This window comes from Corvus moneduloides, chromosome Z (genome assembly GCF_009650955.1).
Source record: "Corvus moneduloides isolate bCorMon1 chromosome Z, bCorMon1.pri, whole genome shotgun sequence".
In the NCBI taxonomy this organism is placed as follows: Eukaryota; Metazoa; Chordata; class Aves; order Passeriformes; family Corvidae; genus Corvus; species Corvus moneduloides.
In genome coordinates this window covers 74,820,733-74,843,202 of record NC_045511.1, presented here as the reverse complement: position 1 = coordinate 74,843,202, position 22,470 = coordinate 74,820,733, and the positions used below count along the sequence as shown (strand labels likewise).

Here is a 22,470-nt window from a genome sequence, read left to right as displayed (position 1 = left end):
GGAAAGGTCTCCAAGATCATCAAGTCCAACCATTAATCCAGCACTGCCACGTCTATGATTAACAATGTCTCCAAATGCCTACATATCATTTAAATCCCTCCAGGGACATTACTGCTGTGGACAGCCTGTTTCAGAGCCTGATAGCGCTTTCAGTGCAGAAAATTTCCCTGATGTCCAATCTACGCTTCCCCTGGTGCATCTTGGGGCCATTTCATCTTGTCCTATTGCTTTCTAGTGACCAGTAAAGATAGCAGCCTTCAAACTCTTTCCCTGATGAAGACTGTAGGGGCTGCGTCCCTCTGGTAATGGCTGGGAGAGTGTAAGCAGAAGAGAGGATATTGGGGTTGTGTAAACATCTTGAAATCTGGCCTATTTCTTTTTATGGCTTTGGAAATTAGGTGTCTTAGGGCTACACAAGAAAAATTAAGAGTTCAGTCGTAATAGTATGTGGTGAGATGTGTACATCCAGGTAGAATATTTAACCAGTGTGGATAGGTGAGGTGGAATGTGGTCACAGACTGAACCCTTTGGTCAAGGTCTGGATGACCCATGAAGGAAGGAAAGGCTGCCTTTCTGTGCCAGGTCTTGGCTGGATTCTGGGTGCTCATCCCACATCAGAACAAAGTCACAACCTCTTTCCAAGTTCCACCTTCTCTTTAATTTTTAGTTTCACTGTGCGTAAGACTAAAGTTTAACTCTGCTCTCTGAACCTAGTGCTGGCAGGAGCCAAGGAATTAATGCTTTTCCTCTGGCTTGTGACTTATTCGATCTGCCTTTTATGGACCATTTTTTATGATCATCTGAGAAAACTAAGTATTTTTTGTGTCCAACTGAAACAATATTGTGACATTAGAGGCAAAAAAGGGTCCCAATGCATGCCTTTGACGAACACATAATGAAATACAACTTTTCTCTCCTTCATGCACATCTCATGTTTACAGTGAAGACTGCTGTTATTTTAGAAGTGCAGAAATTGATACAGGGTTAGTATTTCATTAATGAGAAGTAAAAACGTGCCTTAATAATGATAGGAAAAGCATCGTGGTATCTGCTGGTGGCAGTTCCTTGAAGAAAAAGAGGGTGTTTATTTTAATTTGTATATTGCTGCAGTCAAAAAGAATGAACCCAAGAATCTCCTATCTAGTTGATTCAGCATTTGTATGTTGTTTATTGTCATGAATTCAGGTCTAAATCCAGATCTTCCTGACCACAGTGAGAAACCTGGTTTCATTAGGAAACCCTATTTATTTCTTAAATGCATTTGCTACTTTGTATTTTAACAGTGACTGGGAGGAAAGGGTTGTAAAAAGAAGATTTGGTGAGAAGGATGATAGCTCAAGGGACCTTGCAGCTGGAAATGCCAAGGCCTGGAGAATGACAGTGTGCGAAAACATAAAGTATGCCTTTAATCCTCTGTCTTTTCTGAGAAGTAGAATTTCTGTGTAGAGATAATGTAGGTGTTTACAGAGACTTGGAGGCCCTCTCCCAGACATTCTTGAGCTCTCTGTCTTGGGAGAGAAATCAAAGCAGAGATCATAAAAGCACAGAGGAAATTCACAGCATTGTGAAGTGTTGCACAGCCCATTGATATGTGAGGCTGGGAACAGGCCACACACTTTTTGCCCCTGCTAAGATGGAATAAGCTTAGCAGTGTATGTGTCCCTGTTGTGCCAGCATGGTGATGGAATAAATCTACTCTTTACACTTCAGCTGCGGATTTTGGCCACCTTGGTTACCTGCATATATTTGATCCTCTCACAGTGACACAGCACTGGACTCTCTTTGGTGATGTCTCACTGTTTAGGAGGTCTGTGGCTGGTCATCCCTGTAGCAAGATCTCAGGTGGAAAGGAGAAAACATCTGCAGAAGGTGACTTGTCCAAAGAATTTCTGAATATAAAGTTAGGGATCCTCATCAGGATGTGCCTGTTTCTTTCCAATTGCTATGGAGGGAATGAGGAGTGCTTAGTTTAAGCTGGACCTCTGTAGGTGGGATGAACCTGTCCTGGAGAGAGAAAGAAGGGTCACCTGAAGATCCTGGAGAGAAGTGTTATCCAGCTGATAGTCAGCAGCTGTTTTATGGCCGTGCTTTCACCAGCTGGACAAAAGGATTTCAATTATTTTGATTGAAAATCTAAAAATATTTGCATTTTTCAGTGAAAAGTTGTTTCAATTTGTACTTCCTGTTCCAACTGTCTGAAATAAGAGTAATATAACTTTTTCACAACTCCTTCCTCTCTTTTTTTCTCCCCTCCCATACCTATCTTCAAATCAACATGGTTTTGCAGAAAGTAAAGGTCTGGATTTGTTATTAGTACATTTTCTTCTGCAAAAATGCTTTGGTGGCTTTTTTGTTGTTGTTGTCTATTTGTAATAGCAAAAATAAAAAGTCTTCTTCTGAGGCTATGTTTTGGTCATATAACGTGTCCTTGCCTGGAAATGTTGATGTCTGTTTAAACATGGAACATAGTCACAGAATTATATTTTAACTTCTGTGGGACTGTTTTGAAGTGCAAATTGGTGCTGGTAGATGGATGGTTTCTAGTGAAGCATTATGCTAAGATTTACAGCTTACTTTCTACATTTAATAGATAGAAGTGTGGATGCATTTTCCAATAATCTATCCATCACTCACAATAGGATTTGCCATGTTAAAGACTTGAAAAAAGGCCACATAAACTCCTGTGAAAAGGCAGCCAATCTGAAAACCAGAAGTGTCATTTTTAATGAGAAGACAGAGTCTAACTGTGACACTGTTGAGTTTTTCCATTTTTATGAATTCTTATCTTGCCATTAAAGAAGAAGAGCATTTGAGAAAGCAAACGAGGGCACTTGTACCCCACTAAGACCCAGGCTATTAACTGCCTCTTTTGATGATGTATAGCCTGACTCTGTTGGGAGTTTGGCTGTGGAATTAAATGTTGAATTTAACTATGGTAAACATATTTTGGTGCAAAGCATGTATAATAACAATTTGCATTTACATAGCATCTTTTACTTAAGGATTTTGCGATTAATTAATTAATTCAATCTGTTTCCCCCTGCCCCAAATACCACTGTGGTATGGATAATAAATACAATTTTAAATCGAGCAGCTATAGCAGGAGGATTAAGACAAGAGGGTTCTGATGCCTTCATGCTGGTCCTGATTGTGGCGGGCCTGGGGCTTGTTCTGCAAACATGCTGAGCAGCCTTGTCTTGTGCTCACCCTGGTCTGAAACACCCTGAAAATAAAGGGACATCAAACCAGCTCCACACTGGTGGGTGGAAAGTGCTCTGCAGGCTTCATGCGCAGTGTCTTGTGCTGGTGTTTGGGTGCTGGGGATGCTCACATGCAGCTGTGCCACCCACTGCCATGGCAGCTGGGGGTTCGTGTGCTCAGGGCTGGCTGGCAGCTTTAGCGCATCAACAGCCAGTTCAGTCCACAGGTAGCATTTCTCACTGCCATATAAATGCTGAAATCTGTTGTAGATCTCCAATTTGGAAATAATTACCAAAAAAAAGAAAAAAAAAGAGAAAAAGGAAATAAAGGAAAGCATTCTAATTAGCTTAAGTGCTTCCTTAATTGCTTTTTTTTGTCCCACAGCAATAACGAAACATCTGAGAGTTTCGTTGTATTTCTAGGTGAGTAGAGGGATGCATTAGCATCTGTGCATCTGCACACCACAAAAATAAAATCTAGTGGCAATCTGAGTCAGGCTGCAGAACTTGTTTCTAGGACAAGGTAGTTGTTTTGATGACAGTGGTTGAAGACCTCTGAAAGATAATGAGGAGCTGGAATGTGTCCAATGACAATCAGTGGAGCTGGGGAGGGATCTGGTGCACAAATGTTCTTAGGAGCAGCTGAAGGAGATAAGGGGGCTCATACTGGAGAAGGGGAGACATGAGGGGACCTTCTGGCTCTCCACAACCCCCTGACAGGAGGGTGGAGCCAGGTGGGAGTCAGGCTCTGCTCCCAGGAAACAAGGCACAGGACAAGAGGACATGGTCTCAGGATATGCCGGGGAAGGTTTACATTGAATATTGGGAAAACAGTGAAAGGGCTGTTCAACCCTGGCACAGGCTGCCCATGACAGTGGTGGAGTTGCCATCCCTGGAAAGATATACAAGCCATGTGGATGTGGCACTTGGAGACATGGACTACTGGTGGCCTTGGCACTTCTGGGGAATGATTGGACTCTGATCTTAGAGAGCTTTTCTGACCTAAACAATTCTATTATTCTGGCTTTAGTTGCTGAATATGAGTTAACTCTTAAATGATACCTCACCAGTTGGGAGACTCTATGTATTTGAAGTGAATTGACCATCAGACCAGCAGTTTTGGGAAGTGAGTAGAGGGAATGGTAAAAGAGACAATTCTGGGTCTATGTGCACCCCTGGGCAGTGGAGAGCATGGCAGGACGCCACTTGCTGTCTGCTGTGTGCTCACACCTTCCTACCATCCCCTAGAAATGAGAGCATGCCTTAATTTTTTTAATTTAGGAGAAATCTGGGAGAAATCTAGGTGAAACTTAAGAGGACTCAAGAAAGAAAAACTGCAAAGTGTAAAGTGTTTGAAGTCATGTTTTAATAATGCTGCAGTGTACTTTTTGAGGAAAGTTTGTCCTTATGTTCTCTATTCTTTGAAAGAAGAGCTCTTCCTGTAGTTCTGTCCTTGGAAAACACTGTGTTAGCCGAGAATAGAGATTTTATAACCTACTTGTTTGTTTGGGTTTTTTGTTTGGTTTTTTGTTTGGTTAGTTGGTTGGTTGGTTGGTTTTGTTTTTTGGTGGTTTTTTGGGTTGGGGTTTTTTTTTTGGTAATGGAGCACTGTTTCTTTATTATTTCATGTTACATTAAGGCCAAAAATGTGTGAATTTTGGGTTTTGTATAATTTCTCATAAAAATGTTGAACTGTAATAAAAAATATGCAAAAAGAAAAATGAAGTAGAAAAAAAGGAAAATGTCACTGGCAATTCATCAAAATACAGGTTGCCTGCCTTTGAGCTGTTTGATGGAATTGGCACATCTACCAGCAGTGAGGAATATCACTTGTGGAAATCCCACAAGAATCAGCAGGGATGGGGACTGCCTGTGCTGCCACAGACTTGACACCTGGCTTGGGATTTTCATACATATGTGGCTCAAAAGTAAATTCAGTAAAAAGAGTGAAAGGAGTGTTGGGGTCCCTCTGGAGTTTTCCTTCTTTTCATTGTACATTCGTTGCAACAATCTGAAATCCTTGAGCTCAGCCCTGTGATGACATTATACCTTTTTTGGGCACTAACTTCTGAAAAAGACTCCCTTCCCCAGCTGGCTTCATCTCTGGCAGTTGTAAGTCCAGACCTTGTGGCCTCCCCAGATGTGAGCATCCTCCTGGGGGAAGGATGGTCCTGGACCACTGGGGCTTAAGTATTGCAAGAGTGTGTAGGGTGTAGAAGAGTGTGGTGGAGAGGCAGCAGGTGCTGCTACAGCTGCACTAATTGCAAAGTCCATACGAGGTGGGGTGATGCTGGGGGCTGTGGATGAGACTCTCTTTGTTAGCAAATCAGGTATTTGTTGCTAAACAGAGGCCTTGTTTTTCTCCTTCTGTCCTTGTTAATATCATTATAACCATGGAATATGGACATAAGCTACCCCCGGGCATTGTTGTTGCCTTGAACAGGTCCGGTAGCTGTTCACACTGGAGGATAACTGTCCTGTGTTGCCTGACTTGCGTGTGCTAGCCAGTAAAGGCAGTCCCAAATACCCATGATAATGCAGAGACAGCCAAGCTGTCTGGGATATGCACTGAATTAGGGCAAACTATGAACCAATCTTGCCGAGCCAGGGCTTTGCCCAGTCTAGCCCAAGTGACAGAGCTGCATCTGGTCCCCGAGTTCTCTGGAGAGCATTGCCCATCTCTCCCTGGGGGGCTGTGCTGGGGATGGTCATCACAGGAATAAGGCAACGCTGGCAATAACAGGGATACATGGGATGTACATCACACGTGTTGCACAAATGCAGGGTTGCAGATCATACTTCTGCTATGTGTGTCTTTGCCTGCAGCTGCTGAGGCCACACCAGGAGGTGCTCCACGGATCCCCATGTCCTGCCTCAGAGCATCCCCATGGCTTTGTCCACCCTAGAGTGACCAGTGTTCATTCTGCTGTCAGATGTTTGACCAACAGAGGTACAGGCAGCTACTGTGACCTCCCACTGTGAGGATGCACAAGGCTGCAGAAGTCACATTGGATCTTTTGGGGACATGCAGAGGTGGAATCATCACCACATGGCCAGCTGCACCTTATCTATTGTATAAGGGTTCATGCTGTTCAACGGGCTTGGGGAAGCACTGTTGCATCCTCACTGCTCAGGAGACAGATTTTATCCATACTCTTATGGGCTCTTCACTACCTTCAAGTCTTGATATCAGCTCAAGTTTTAATGAGACATGATGTTAAGTTCTTAAGAGGAGGATATCATTGGGCCCTAATGTGACATGCATAAAGCAGCTCTGTGGTGCTCTGTGTGATACTGCCTCCCCACCCTGACCAGCATGTGGTGGACAGGAGTGCCTGTCTCCTGTGCTTGGCCTCTTGGAGAGATGGAAAGCCATTGCTCCTTTACATTGTGTCAGTCAAGGGTTTGTAGACAGTAGAGTTACTTCTATGCTTTCCTCTGCAAGGCACTGCCTGCAGACCCTCAGCAAAATGCTCCCTTTCTGTAGCGGCTGCTCCAAGGTCTTCTGGCTGCAGCTGACCTCTGGTGCAGCAGGGGAGGTCCCTCCTGCTGGTTGGATACATAGCGAACTTGCAGTCCTCATGGAGGGGAAGGCACTGTCATGGTTGTGGACATGGTGCTCCACCACTGCTAGCCACTGCCATCACCTTCATTCCTCTGTTCCCAATACATGGCATGAAGAGCTTGTAGGCAGCAGGGATCAGCAGTGGCACCACAGATCTGGAGAGAAGAGGGTAGTGAGTGTGACATTTGGCTATCCCTCTGGTGCATTGTCCCAGCGGACCCAGGGTGGTAGGGACCTTAAGGTGGTAGGGACACCCATCAACTCTGCTCAGCATCACATATGCCTTACAGAGAACAGAGCAGCTCTGCCCCCATCATCAGAAGTGCTGTTCTGAGTGTACTCCTTTCTCTGACCTTTGTAATTATTCCTGTCCAATCTTTCTTCATGTTTTCTTTTAATTATTTCCCCCTTTCTTCTCTCCCTCTCTTTTTTTCCCCCTAAAATCCAGCACTCCTCTCTGGTGTGTTAAGAATGTGAGTGAAATTGAAGGCTGGAACATCTCAAGTCTTTATGATGATGAATGACTTTCACTGCCAAACCTTTTATTGTCTGTGACTTGGAAAGAAGGGAAGCTAATTTATTGTGGCCAACTGTCATACCACTTAATACAGTTATAAATCCTGACACCATGATGGCCACTGTTGGCAAGGGACCCCGTCTGGGCACTCTCCTGCCCTGCTTTTGTCCACAGTCACTGTCTTCAGCTGAGGAGCAGGCAGGAGAAAATGTGAGCTGGGGAGGTCCCAGCTGAAGGGTAATGGTTGAGGATCAAGCAAGCCCCAAGTGTCTCAGCCAGACCCAGTCAGGCTGCACAGCCCCCAGCTCTTGGGATGGGTGGAGATGATCCATGGCCCTGGGAATCACTGCAGCATCCCCCATCCTGGTGCTGGCGCTCATGGGTTACTTCAGTCCTGCTTGAGTGTGGCAGAAGGGGAATATCACACTGTGGCTTGGAGCAAGATCCCTTTCCACAATCCCTTCTGTTCTCTGGTCTGAACTCACTGGAGGATGCTTCCCGTAAAGTAATCCATACATTTGTTATTTTCTGAACTACATGGTGCATCAGCTGAGGTACATATCTCACTATGTTATGAGATGCTATCTATCCACTAGAAATCTCAGAAAGAGGTGGTACTTGGAAATATGAATTTGGTCCTGCTGCTTGATGGGACAGATGAAAAATGCAATTTTGTCTCAAAGTGATTTCAAAGGAGATGTTTCAGGTTCCTTCAGCTAAAGAGAATAAAACATTTCAAACTTGACAACTGAGAATATTTGATGGAAAATACTGAAACCCCAGGGTGTCAACATTTCCATAGCTTCACTATTTCCATCACAGAGTCTGGGTAAAGTGCCTGATTTCAACTTTTCATCTTATTCCAGGATAAAAAAAGCATTACTGAAATACAAGAAAAATAGCATATAGGTTGTTGATTTCGACTTTGTTGAACCCTAATTAAGATGTAAAAATCAAGGGTGTAAATATTTCTTTTGTGAGGAGTAGAAAACCGCTCATGACATTAGCAATGATGCTTAGATTGGAAATGCCTCCATCTCAGATAAATTCCAGATGCAGATCATAAATATTGATCCTTGTGAGATGAAAAATTTCAGCACGGGTTTAAGGTTGCTGCTAAACAGACCGGTGGAAGCTGTTGGATTTTCTTTTCCTCTGTGCTTATGTAGCAAGCTGAATAACCAGTTGTCAGTATACTCATGTCTTCCTGTTTCTGGATGCACTGGCAGGTTTCTGTGTTGTGTTCACCCATGTCAGTGTTGACAGGGCTCTCCTGCGTGGGTGGGTGTCTGTCTGCATGCAAGCAGGTAGCATACTGAAGCCGTGGGTCGCCTGGCATCTGGCTGAGTATTGGCAGCCCCTAGCATAGCAGTACTGCACTGAGCCTGGCTGGACATGCCATGGCCCTGAGTAGTGACGTGATCTGCCGAAGCATTGTAAGTCGTTGGGTGCTGGTGAGAGGTGCAAAGGTCTGGCTTGGGACCAAAGGGATTCCCGCAGAGGCAGGTTTGCATGGTGCCTGGGCTTGTCTTCCTGCTCTTGCTGCTCCCAAAAGCCCTCTGTATGTCACTGCCATCCTTTGCAAGATACCTGGAAATACATGTTCTCCCCTCTTGCCTGGTTTCTTGGTTTGATCAGCTTACCTGCTTTCCCACACACGGCTAGGGGTCACGAAGCTGGCGATCGTCTTATCCCACCCCACCAGGACATGGCAGCGACTTGGGGCTTGGCAGCCTGAAGGCTTGCCCTGGATTCTAGTACCCTTCCCAGGCCACCCTGTGTAGTTCTCAGACCTGGGGGCAGTGTCACCCCAGCTGCCAGGCTGGGAGGAGGAGGTGGGCTGCCCTGCCCCTCCTGATATGCTATGCTATGCTATGCTATGCTATGCTATGATCATATATCATATCACAGTCATACAGATCCTCTGGAGCAACATCTGAACCAGCAGGGTCTTTTCTTGCAGTTCATGTCACATCACAGCATACCCCAGGTAGTGGCAGCCCCACTCATGGTGGTTGGGGTATCAGGTCATCAGCACTCTCAGATGCCCTTCATGAAGTGGCCTTGGTGGCAGATGGTGGTTCAGAGGCCATCTCTGTGCTTTTCCTCACACACTTCCTCAATGCCTGGGAAGGTCCCAGAGGTGACTGCACAGACTGGTATGGGCCCTCTGAGTTGTCTATGGACATCAAGGTCTATTGGCCAGGTCTACAGAATGAATCCTGAAGATCAGAGCCCTGCTTAAGGATGCTCTTCTTTGGGAGAAGCATCTGTGTTCCCAGGGCAGCTACCAGCCTGAGCCAAGGCTGTGGATCCCAGGAATGTGCAGGACCATTCCTTAGGGCTGGTGTGTCCCTTTTCATAACTGTTAAATGTCTGTTAAATGGGCTGAATATGTGGGGTTGGAAACAGTCTGGATTTCCATTTCTTGATGAGGCAAAGTTTAGAGGCCAGCCACCTCTCCCTATTCATATCCATTAGTTTTTGGGAGCATCCATGCCACCACAGTAAAATGCTAACAATGCTACTTTTCATACTACAGCTCCTACAGCTTGGTTTTTTTCCTTGTAGCTCCAAGGCGTTGTTTGGAGTCCTGTTACAGTGAGAGGGGTTTGTAGTTCTTCACAAACTAATGGTAGTTTCCTTCTAGTCTTCTTGATTGCAAAGAGAAGCTAGAAAACACCTTCTGGGCATTTGCAAAAATCCAAACAGCGGAAAAGAAGAAAAGGGAAAATGTTTTATTTAAACATCTCTTGATAACTCAGTCTCCCTCATGATTTTTGTGGGGTGTTTAGCCTCTAGCTGTGCATTTACAGGAACAGGGATCCCCCAGACCACAAACTTTTCAGCTGCTGATCCTCTTGGTCATCCTACATCTTTCCAGCAGCACAGTGATTACTGTGGAGACAGTCTCACCAAGCCTGCTGTGCTGCTCTTATTAGAAGTATTGCTGTGCTGCAGAAGGAAAACAACAATAAAGGGAATATGTTGCTTCTGCATGCGTTAAGAGCACTGATCAAACCACATGAGATCCCATTTCAGACATAATGTGCATTGGAGGGCAAAATTAGATTGAGGAGTAAATGGAGCCTAAAATTTCCATAGCTTTATTCGTCAGAAAGCTGTTTCATTGCGTGGTTTAATTCTCCTATTTCTTTCATTCATTGCATGTAGCGTGCTGGCTAGAGTATATTTTAGAAATAATGCGATGAAAAAACCCCATCTTTAATTTGGCAGTGGTTGTGAGGTGTGTAAGGCTATTCAGACCTAAGATGTGAAGTGATAGGAAATGCAAAAGCATGTTACTCAACAGCAGAAAACCAGCCAAACTAGCACTTTCTACATTTTAGCAGGAAGAGGTGTTTTGTTTTGGAATTGTTATTTTATATTTTGGCTTTTGATATTGGTTTCTTTTGCATTTATTTAGTTCTGAACACTTTAAAGTTGGTTTTATTATTTCTATTTGAAAGTTTTATTTAATTGCTGCTTGTGAGTTACACTGCATGATGAATGGCACTTGACCAAAAAATAACATTGTCTAGGCTAAGATCTGCCATGAAGGTAAGCCCATTATTTTTACGTGAGATTTCTTTTGTCTCCTCTTTAAACATGTCAGTTTGACAGGAGGGGGCTAACTGATCTCTCAGATAGGTAGACACATGGGGTTTTTTGCCTTTGTAGGCAACACTTGATGTCATTTCCAAACTAATGCAAATTGCTGAGGAGAGCATTTGGTGTGCAATGAATCCCTTTTGAAACACTGAGAACTGCAGATTAGTATAGTTGGCACCAGTGGTATGACCAGAACAGGAGGACAAGCCCATGTGTGTCTCCCTCCTGTGCACCCCTTTGTGTATCCATACTTCCAGTCTGCATTCCCTGCTCCATTTCTTTTCCAGGACCTCTGGAAGCTCCTTTATGGTTCACTTACGCTACTTTAGCAGTTCCCACATGTTAATTGTCTGCAATTTTGCCTCTTCCAGCCTTGCACAGTGAACCATGGAAACAAGAAGGGGGAGAAGAGCCAGTTTCAGACAGTTTTCCAGTGAAAGTTGGACAGACCTGAAACCCAGTTGAATACCTCCATCAGTTTCAGTGTTATATAACCAGAGTCTCATCTTTGAGATCTTAACCACCAGAAGATCCCATCCTGCCAGGGCCAGAATGAGCTGCCTTCCCCTGCTCCTGAAACTTAGTATCTAAGGAGGTGCTTCTCCTCCACGCTGGTGGAGGAACTGACCCTTGGACCAGGAGCCACTGGAGGTTTATCCAAGCTTGGGCTGTTGGGTCCTTGTGCCCCTGTAGCCCTTTCTGTGGGTCCCTGCTGAGCACATGCAGGGTCCATCCTCCCTTTTGGCTGTGGAAGGACCCTGCAGATCCAACAGCTGTGAAAATATTTGAGATTTTTACTTTGTTCAGGTCTATTTAATATTAAAAAGAAACCAACAAAATCAAACCCACGACAAATAAACAAACTAAATACCTCCTTAAAAAACTCCAGATCTGAAGAAAGTTTAGCAACAGAAAGTACTAAATAAGGTAAAACCAGCCCAGAGCAGTGTGCACTTCTTGGTTTTATTTGGGACACTTTTTGTATCTGTCCTTAGTATCTTAAATTTTACATAGCAAAATTATTCTAAACTTGAAAATGAGATTTAACCTTTTTTTTAAAAAGGAAAATCAAATGTTCTAGCATCTTCAGACCTTTTTCCATACACACCCATTAACTTATTGGAGTTAAAATGCCCTATGAACAGCTCTCTGCTTGCATAAACTCCAGGTTTACACAGTTCAGGTTTACAGCATTTCTGTCTCTTAGGGTCAAGGCTTCATTATGAAAGATCTTGGCTGGCACTGGCACAAAGGCAAACATGACATGATGTCTGTGGTCTGCCACCTCCTTCTCACTGTGTGTCTGTTTGTCCCCTCCTTTGGGAGGGACTGTGCAGGGACAGGTACCTGTGTGGGATTGGGAGGCTGTGCCAGGCAGACCCAGCCTCCCCCAAAGAGCCCCTTCTGCGGGGTGCCACTGCCACTGCTGCAGGATGCCCCATGCTGCTTGCAACCTGCTGCTCCTCTGCTGTTCTCCAGGCAGGTGTGGGAGGGGAAGTATCCTGCAAAAGGGATTCAATGGATCCAGACCGCTACATGTCCTCCCACAAGATCTCATCATCCTCGCACTCACCTCCATCTGCCCTCCCTTCCTCTTGGTGTCCCCTTGATAGATGAAATGTCATAGATGAAGTTGTGGTGGTGTGCTCATGTAATGTGGTAGGATTGTCTCCATTGTTCTGCCATGCATCCCCACACTTCCCCACATCCCTCCACGCATGGAGCTGTGAGCACCTGAGACCCAGGCCATGCCTTGCCCTGCCCCAACCACTGGTGGGCCTGCTAGCCCCACACTGGGCTCAGTGAGAGACCTTGAAAGGCCTGAAGATGTCATTTATCATGAGCCAGGGAAAGGCTAAATTATGCTGATGCATTTTAGTGTGTGGCTAGTTGTTGGCCTACAAGAATTAGGGTAGGGGTGAGTTCTTGAAAAGATGTTGTCTGCCTGGAGTATTTTTCCCTATTCTCCACACAGATGTCCCCTCCAATACATTGTGAGCGTGTGCGTTGAATGAAGGGGTCAACCCATGGAATTCTAACCTTGCATGTGTTACAGGAGGGACAAGAGAACCGGGAGGACTTTGAAGATCAAGGTGGATGATGGTGCAGCTCGGCTCAGATCTGCAGACAAAACTTTCTCATCCTAGCAACCCTAAAAATATGTGACAAGCTGGAATATTGAGTTTTTTTATAGAGTGCAAGAGCTCTGTGGCTGCACAGAAGAAGGGACAGGAGTTTTATGCAGCAGCACAAGAAATACTGTCCAGAGGAGATGGGACTGAGGGCAGAGCACTCTGTAGCTCCAGGGCTCTTTCTTAGGAATCATGGGGAAAACATACTGGGTATTCATCTGTACTTCCTCATTGCATTGTTGCTCTGACAGAAAGCACCGTTCTTCCTTCTTTTCTCTTTTACCTGCCCTGACTCTCTTTTAAAAGTGTAATTGGGTCAATGGAAAGAGTAGCAGAGACACCTACTATGAAAGGCAGCTTTGGACTCCTCTAGACATCTGCTGCTGCTTTGCAGATGACGATAAAAACAGACGCACATCTGCAGCCCCTGTTTCAGTGCAGTGTGCTTAATCTGAATTTTATGGCTCTGATAGCAGATTACAGTGCCACTATCATGAGCCCTTGCAGCCCCAGTCACAGTGGACACTGTGCATTTCAATACCTCCTCCACTAATCTTTCCCCCACTGCTCCCATTCCCTGGCTGCTAATTTCACGCAGGCACTTAAACATGATGGATAATTGTGTTCTGCTTATCAATGTTTAATTTAAGGGCTGTTCCATCTGACCTGAATGCCCTCTGCAAGAGCTGTGCCTCATTATTGATTTCATGGTCATACCTGTGACATTACCTGCTTTGTAGGAAGTAGATTTTGACATTCCTGTGAGGCTTTGGCAGCCAGAGCTAATTGTCAGAAGAATAATCGAGTCAGCAAAATCATTACAGGTGATCTGTATGTTACCACTGTTTTATCTGCCTCTAATTAGGTGCAGGAGAGGTAACTCATCACAGTAAGCACACTGCACTGGTTTGATGTCCACAAATAAAGCAAGATGAGCACAGGAGGGGAGTTATTCATTAACAGCAGCAATTCAGTGTGTTGGAGTCCTGTGCTGGTGACGTCTTCTTTCCCAGTGGAAGGGCATGAAATGCCATACTGCAGGCACCCACGGGATACAGAGTCTGAGCCACTTTTGGGCAGGACTGAATGTTGGGGCATGTGCTCAGTGGCTTTGGACCCAAGGCAGTAATGATTTAGCTGCTACTGTGGAGCAGTATTTTGTATGTGATAGAACCAGATAGCTTTTTTAGGACATGTCTCTTGTTTGGGTACTCCACTGCCCTATGCTGCTGCCGTGGGCACACCCTGGGTGATACGCACATGTCCCCAGGTGGCAAAGGGAGCAAGAGCCAATTGATGGAACTCTTCAGGTCCTTTTTCTGATAACAGAGTTGTGCATTTGACCAAAATATTTTCTTTGGGATAAGAGTTGAAACAACCAGCTTAGCATGATCAAGTTCTTCACTGGGCAGAAGAAAAAGAGCTTTTGTAAGCGGGAACCGGATTTTTCAGAATAAAAGTCAGTGCTGGTAACCAATTTAACTGAAATAGGCTAGAAATTTGGGCTTGCTGCTCAGAGATGAAGTGGCTGCCAGAAAGCGTCTCTGCCAATTACTTTTTTTTTGCAGTGTTAAGCAATGGCATTGCTTCCTGTAAGGCACCACAGCTTCTTCATAGCTGGGGTAGCAAGTGCCTGGCATGGCAGGACAGCTGCAAAAGCCCACCAAAGAGAGAGCAACATGTGCAGGCTCCTAGGGCCAGCAGTCTTCTGGGGTCCTGGCAGCATAACAGTATCAGTCCAGGTCCCTTCCTCTGCCACTGACATTTGCAGGCACCTCATGAAGGAGGTGCCATGTGATAGGACCAGGAACACAACCACAGAGGGGGTGCCATCCTCCTCCCATCGCAATATGGAGTCTTAGAGACTATGCAAGGTTGTTTGGAAGACAGCACAGTCTAAAGCCAAGTTCTTTCATCTGGGAGGCCTTTTGGAAGTGGTTTATTAATTCTGCTGGTGCCCTGCTGCAGCTGCTACGTGGCATCCCTGCATGAAACCAGCATAAGGATTCCTTGCATGCAGAGGCTGCTGGGTAGAACCCCAGTCTGAATGCAATGGCACTGCCCAGCTCATTGCACAACTCTATGGGCTGGTATGGCAGCATCTTTTCATCTCCACTTTGCCAAGTGCAAACCTGCATTTTTAAAAATTGTTTTCTGTAAAGACCTGAAGAGTCAGGTGAGGCAGCAGGCTCTGTGTGTATCTGGGGGGAGGGCTCTGGTCTGTGCTGGTGGACAGGTCTGTGGGGGATCTGGTTTGGGCAGGAATGGAGAGGGTGTTGATGCCTGAGGTAGAGCCTAGGGCAGTGCTGGTCTCTGCTGGGTGGAGCAGTATGTGTGGGTGGTACTTTGTGTAATTGCAGACAGGGGTGTGTGCTACCTTGGGTGGCCATTTTAGATGGGCTGATGTCTTGTCGTGATAACTGCAAGGAGAGTGGGAATGCAGAAGGATTCACTGGCACCGCCAGACTGGCTTTCCCAATAATGCTGACCTATTGGTTTTGAACCTCTGACTCTGAAGAGGTGGCATTACCCCATTAACCCAGAGTACTGCCTCATTCTTGACCATGCTCCTGAGCCAGTGGCAATCACACATCTGCTGTGAGATGGGGCGGGGGGCAAAGGCCCGGCTTCCTTCGCTGCAGACCATGGTGCATCTCACAGAGGAAAATCACCAGCCCTGCTGATGGTTCTGAGACAGTGGCAAAGGGGCTCTGTGAGCCCCCTTCCACCACCTGAACCCCCTACATTTTCTGATGTATATCCTTTGCTGTAATTAATTACGTGTCCAGTGGGCTCATTTCTTTCACACTGTTACTGACAATCTGTTAGATAAAGGGAAAAAATGTGTTGGTGCCCTGTGGTATTGAAAGTGAAGGGTTTTCACACTGTCAGGGTAATGAATTCTGTACGGGTTTGAAGCACCTGAGCTTGGGGGAGTCCTTGTGTCATGTGTCTGGGAGTGACAACCCCCAGTGGTTAATTACTGCCATGGATGAGAGCTGAGCTGATAGCCAAATGAGATAATTTCATTAGTAGTTAAATTTGAAATTAATTGGATTCACGTTTACACACAGTAGTCTACAAAGACACACTTGGAAATGCTCTTTGCCGCTTTTTGATTTTTTTTAAAAAAAAGGTAGGTGAACTGAGGAATGGTTCTAAACTGCTTCCTCTTTTTTTTTTCACCATGGTTTGGAGACAGGAGAGTCCTTTGCTGCCACAGGCTGCTCTCTGTCCCAGCCATTTTGTCCTGCAGCGGGGACATTTGCTGATGCCCAAGCTCTGCTTGCCTCATCTGTGCAGAGATTGCTGCTAAGCTCTCCTGTAGCTGGTGGCAGAATTTGTTTTACGGAAGAATATTACTTATTTACATTTTTTTTTTTGCAAAATGATAATTTGCTTTCATCGTGAGTGTTGCCAGCTCCTGGTGAGTGGAGGGATGGGCATTTATTGACTGTCATCTGCATGCAGAGCCTTTGACATGTACAGGGGCATCTGTAGCAGAGGTGTTTGCTCCACTCCCCACAATGACAACACTGGTGCTCCCCCTAAGACATTTTCCCTCTGGAAATCAGATGAGTGATGGCTGAGCGTTGCATTGCAGGAACCTGAAGAAGCCTGGTGAAGCAGTCTGGAGGAGGTGATAGGGTGAAGAAGATGGCAGGGTCCAGGCTGAATGGGCACTAGAGCTGCTGTGTGCGCCTTCTATCATGGAGGTGTGCCAGTTTCAGGTCAGCAGATATCACTGAAAGTACCAATGCTGCTGGGGCTATCAGCCTCTCCATGGGGAGGCCACTGTAGGCAAGACTCAGAAAGATATTTTGGTACTTGGACCTTAAAACTGTTGGCAGAGGTTGTAGGAAAGAGATTGTTGGTTACCTTGGAAAATCCTGCTAGGCTCTGCTTTAGCTGAGCTTCTCTGTAGGTTGCAGCTGGCAGCTGAGCTGCTCTATCTTGCACAATACCAGCCCAGCAAGGCAAGGAGGCAGCTCTGCCCACAGTTGCTTCTTTCCCATCTCTAACTTTAGGTGTCTAAAATAACCTTCCAAAAGTACAGGACAGAGACATTCAGGAAAAATATGTCTTGAAGGACCTTGGTCCCTATGTCTGTGTCACCCACTGCTAAAATGTAGATGTTAGTTTCCTCTTGAGTGCATTGCCTGTATGACTAAGGCAGCAACACCCTGGAGCAGAGGCTGCTTTTCAGCCTCTCTTTGTACCAGGTGGGTAAGTGTTTTTCTCTTAAATCAATTCTTTTAGTGCAATTGAAGCTTGCCAGCATGGGGGGGAAATCTCATAGAGAATGGGATGCTCTAGTCTTTCTTTTTTGGTGAAAGCACAGTGGATGTAATTGAGAGGATGAGGTGGGATTGCAGCACTTGCAGCTATGCCCTTGGTCACCTTTGGCCAGCCCCCTCAGCCTCCTCTCAGGCCCTGCCTGAGACTTAGCTGTGGGGACCCTACTAGGAAGACTTGTTGACAGATGATAGAACATTTCATTTGGAAATGGGATGTAATGGAAACCAGCCCAAACCTGTGCAATAGATCATGGGTGATGTTTTCTTAATTCACTGAGGAACTGAACGATCATACTCGTCATACTGTCCTTAGTGGTGGTTACATTGCTCAGTGACCTTGACAATAATCCTAATCATTCTGGGTGTGTCAGTGGCTTTGGAGAAAGTGAAAAATTTGTACTATTTCAAAATCCACAAGAAAATGTCAAGGTTTTTGTAATAGCTATGGAAAGTGAGGAGTGGGGAGTAGTCAGTGTGGGGCAGTTTGGGAGGGGGAGCTTGCCCACAGATCAAGGCACCTTTGGGACATGATGTGTTGTGCCGTTCTGTGGTGACACCTTACAACCAAGGAAGAGAAGAGTCCTGGTTTCCCTCCTGGGTCTCTAGAGGGCTCCTAGATGGCAGTAGTCAGGCTGTGAAATGTTCGTCTGCATTAGGGACAGCCCTTAGCTGAGTCCCTGCCAGCACTGGGGGTGAATTTAGCCTCTGTGACTGACTTTATGTAGACCACAGATACTTTTGTATTCTCCAGACTGTAGAGATGACATAATCAGTGTTTAATTTTGTGTGGGAGAGAAGGAAGCAGGGCAGTGATGAGGGGAGAACATTTTAATCTAAAATAACCATTTTCTGCCTGCACTGAATAATTAGAATTCATTATGCCGTTCCATAAGGGATGTGACTTCTCCCTAGAACTGGAGAGCAAATTAATCAATTGTTTTGAACCTTAAATTCTTTTAGGATGTGAATGCACCATAAATATTCTCTAGGAAGGGCCTGAGAGGAGCAGTTTGCATCCTGATTTGCAGATACTGAGTGCTGAAGAAAGTGGGGCATGTGCTAAGAGATCACTGCAGTGATGCTAGAGTTTTGGCATGTAGCCCTTTATCTGAGGGTAGGGGGAGGTAGCCTTTGTGGCCATGACCCAGAGATTGTGAGCCACAATTTGCAATAACTTATGTACCTGTCTCTTGTCTCATAAGAGGAAGTCTTATTTCTTTAAAGATATTGAAAAAAGGAAGATTTTAAACTTTTATTTTTAGATCAGTTAAAAATGAAATTGGGGCTCCAAATCTTTATCAAGCAAAAAAAATTTTAAACAAATGGTTTTGGCTTTTGGACAAATGTTCACTTTCAATCTCCAAGCTCTAGACACCTGAAAAAAGTTCAGTCTTAAAACAATTGCGTACAGAAAACATTGTGAAAAAAACAGAATCTGTGCATTTTTTGTCAGTGGTGCTAAAATCAACGGAGTCACATAACTTTTGCTGATCCAACATGCTACTTTTTAAGGAAGGATCCTGATTTTTGCTAATGAGCTGTCTTGGCCCAACAGGATCTTGGAGCTGACTGGAGCCAGAGTTGTTCCTGTACTGTAGAGATTGGAAGAGCAGAAGCTTATTCTTTGGGCCGGGTGCTCCATGCAGCCCAGAGTCCCTTCCTCTTAACTGAGGTGCACACTCAGCTTTTCAGAGCAAAGCTCTCACACAGGGTCACTGCCTCTGAGCTATGGTTTGGATCTGATGGACCCCTCATTTCTCCCTGGCCTTGGAGCAGCCACTTGGCAGGCTGGCAGAGGTGCTGGCAGAGCCAGGGATGTGGGTCGAACAGGCAGATCCACGAACTAAGGTAGTGCCTGAGTAGTGTGTGTGATGCTGTCACAGGGAGGGGATTGCAGTGCCTACATCCATCCAGCTGCTGACCCAGCCATGGTGTTGCAGGGTCAATGCTACCAGGCACCTGTGTGTGTCTTCAAAGCAACTTCTCCTTGGCTAGGTGTTCTGCCCAAGGATGCCATGGGAGCCCAGAAGACCATGAGTGGGCTCCAAGATTTCCTCTGGGGTGAGGGATGGATCCTGCCTGATGAGATCACAGGAGCACCCTTTCCTTCTGGAGGATCTCTTGTAGCCACAGCTGACAGTGGTTTACCCAAAATCCCACTGTGGCAACCTGAAGGGACAGTGACTATCCCAGAACTTCCACATGGGAGCAGGGTCCAGGCATGACTGAGGAAACACTTCTGTGGCACTGTGTGAGCCATTACTATCTGACCTCCTGTCTTTACACTGCCAGCAGAAATGTCCTCGAAGGTGATAGGAACTGTGCCTGGGAGAGAGTGAAGGAAGAGAAGGTATCCCAGACCCCTGGTCCAGGGGCAGAGGGAAATGGAGGATTTCCCATTGCCTGCTTTTGTGGGGTTATTTTCCTGGAAGTCCTATGGGTACTTGAATAAAACCCATGTTTCTGTGGCCTAAGGAAAGAGCAGTGCATCAGGTTGTGTCTGCAAATCTGACCCTTTTTCTGGCACTGTGACAAACTGTATTTTAAACCACCTTCAGGTCTCAATGTCTTGCGTTTGTTCCTTTTTTTTTTTTTTTTTTTTTTACTGCTTTTATAGGAGATAAGACAAATGCCCTGCATTATATTTAGATCTCAAACAGTCTCAGCCTGTACATGTGATCTTCTAGGGAGTTTTCTGGGGAAATGTCATTAATATCTGTGTTACTTCCCATTTCACTGCTTTTGACTTTAGAAATCTAAGCTTTGGAGGAATTTGGGAATAGGGGTGAGCATCTGGAGTTCAGGCGGGTGTGTTCCTCTCCCTGCAGAGCTCTGCTCTGCCCCTTCCAGTCTCGCACTTCATTGGAGCTTTGTGGCAGCTTATAGAGAAAACAAAACTGTGCCTGCCCTCCCTGCCAGGCTGGAAATCCCATGCTGGTCCTCACAGAGCAGTGATGACAAATGCATGGCTGTGTTCTGGGTGCTTGGGGAGATGTAAAACCATGTCTGCTCGTCACAATGCTCACGTGGTGATTTGCTGGTTTGATTCCTCAGGTCGCGAGCTGGCAAGTACAACTCTCCCAGGATACCCTCCACATGTCCCTCCTGCCGGACAGGGCAGCTACTCCGCTCCAGCGCTGACAGGAATGGTGCCTGGTGAGTCTTCAGAGTAGGGGGGAAAGAAAAATAAGAGGAAAACAAGTAGCATTTCAGGAGAGAAACATTGCATGCTGTGAATGTTCTGTGCTGAGGTGAGCATGAGGTAGAAGCCACAGTGCTGTAGGGGAGGTGTGGAGTGATCCTGAGTGCAGTAGGACCAGGCTCCCCAGCACAGGAGGCGGCACAGCTTGCAGAGTGCCAGAGCAAAGCACTGGCGCTGAAATGCTGAAGGAGCTCCCAGCCTCCCTTCTGTGGAGTCTGGAGATTTCTCCATGTTGGGCTGTGCCAGGCTCTACTCACCTGACTCAGGCTTTGCTCTAACTCACCTGGTTCCTCCCAACACTGTCCCTCTGTGCTGCCCCAGCAGTGAGGTCATTGGCCCTGGGAGCTGAACATGTCCTGACCTCAATCTTCCTCCATGCAAACCTGACTTATGGGGACACCAAGTTGCTCCCAGGACACTGTACTTCTGCAATATCCTTTCCATTTTGGAACCTCGCAGTCAGAAATGCCAGATGGTGTGAACCAGCTGGTGGCTACTGCTTGCCTGTGTGGCAGCAGAATCGGGGGCTGCGCAGGTGCCTGGGGTGGGCAGAGCAGGTTCTGCAGGTATGTCACATTGCTGGTGCCACCCTCCAGTGCTGTTGGCTGCAGATCTGCTTGCAATCCAGGGTAGGATGGTGACTTCTGGGTACTGGCAGCAAGGAGAGGTGGGGCCACAGCACTTCTCTCTTCTTTGGGGAGTTACCAGCTCTTTGGGAGCAGCTGCCAGGGTGGCTTGGCAGAGCTGCATGATGTGGGTCTTAGTGGTGCTCAGCCAGAGGAGGTACAGTGGGGGGTTTGGTGATGTAGAGTCATCTGAGCTGATTTTCCCAGGTAATAGATTTTATTTTTAACTACATATAGGCTTGTGTGACCCATTATATTGAATAACTGCACTGTTCCTCTCACTGGTTCCTTTAACAACAACCTTCTGCTCCAGCTAGTGTGAAGGTCAGCTACAATTCCTGTAGGTTCTCCATCTCATTTAAGTGAGAATTTGCTAACTAGCATCCAAAATGCCTTCGCAATCCTTCTTTAACTCCTGTCCTTTGCAGGACCAGTCTTAGAGCCTTGCTAGGGTAAGCACCACAGTCTCTGAGGGGCTGACAGTAAGGCAGGTGACAGACCCAGTCTGGTGCCACTGGCACATCCCTGCTTGTTCCAAAATGGCCAAATTGTCATGCCCGAGCACAGACATGTGTTTGTTTTGCCAGGTCTCAGGAATTCATCTCACGACCTGCCTCTGCCTTGTTCTAGTTTTTGGAGCCTTTGCTAGGAATGTGCTTCCTTGATAAGATTTTTAATCATTAGCCATGAATTTCTGCTTGTAATTAAGCAATTGTGTGAGTTAAGTGCTTAGAGACATGGGAGAAATGTATACATGATAACACATAAGCAGTGTTTTGTTGCATCCTTGTTGCTACTGCCATTGCCCCTGCTGATGTGAGTAAACCTGGCCCTTACCATGCTGTGGGTGTTTGTCCCACCTGCTGGGGTCTGTAGCTTACTTATGGGGCAGGGCAGACCTTCACACTCCCTTGCATTTGCAAGATGTGTGGATTCAGCTTCATGTTCTGTCCTTCTCTCTTCTCCAGCCCCCCTGCTACTGCTCATCCTAACAGGAGAACACTTTTGCCTCCTCCAGCCCCAGGCCCTTCCTTATCTCTCCCACAGGCAAGGATGTACACAGGAACCTGTCTCTGCTGCATCTCCATGACGTGTTCAAACACATGCTCAAAATTTCACATCTCCTTCCTTTTCTGCAAAACAAGGGACTTGCATATCAGCAGTGAATTTCCACTTTTATGTGGCTTGTGAATGTCTGCCATGGCAGAGAATATACTATTCAAATGCTTTTCTCTGAAGAAATTAAACAAGCAAACACATGGTTTGATTTCAGTCCAGAGCTTTAGGGACTGAGAGCTGCCATAGCTTGAGGCTCCCG

General features: G+C 46.0%; 1 protein-coding gene across 5 annotated transcripts in view; it reads left to right on the top strand.

Annotated features, from left to right (window-relative positions):
* PAX5 (paired box 5) overlaps positions 1-22,470 on the top strand; it is a 137,747-nt gene that overhangs the window by 81,680 nt on the left and 33,597 nt on the right. For all 5 annotated transcript variants that reach the window (XM_032096910.1, XM_032096907.1, XM_032096908.1 and 2 more), the window contains one exon: positions 20,379-20,480. In XM_032096910.1, coding sequence (XP_031952801.1) covers positions 20,379-20,480 — 102 coding nt within the window. The remainder of the gene's footprint in view (positions 1-20,378; positions 20,481-22,470) is intronic.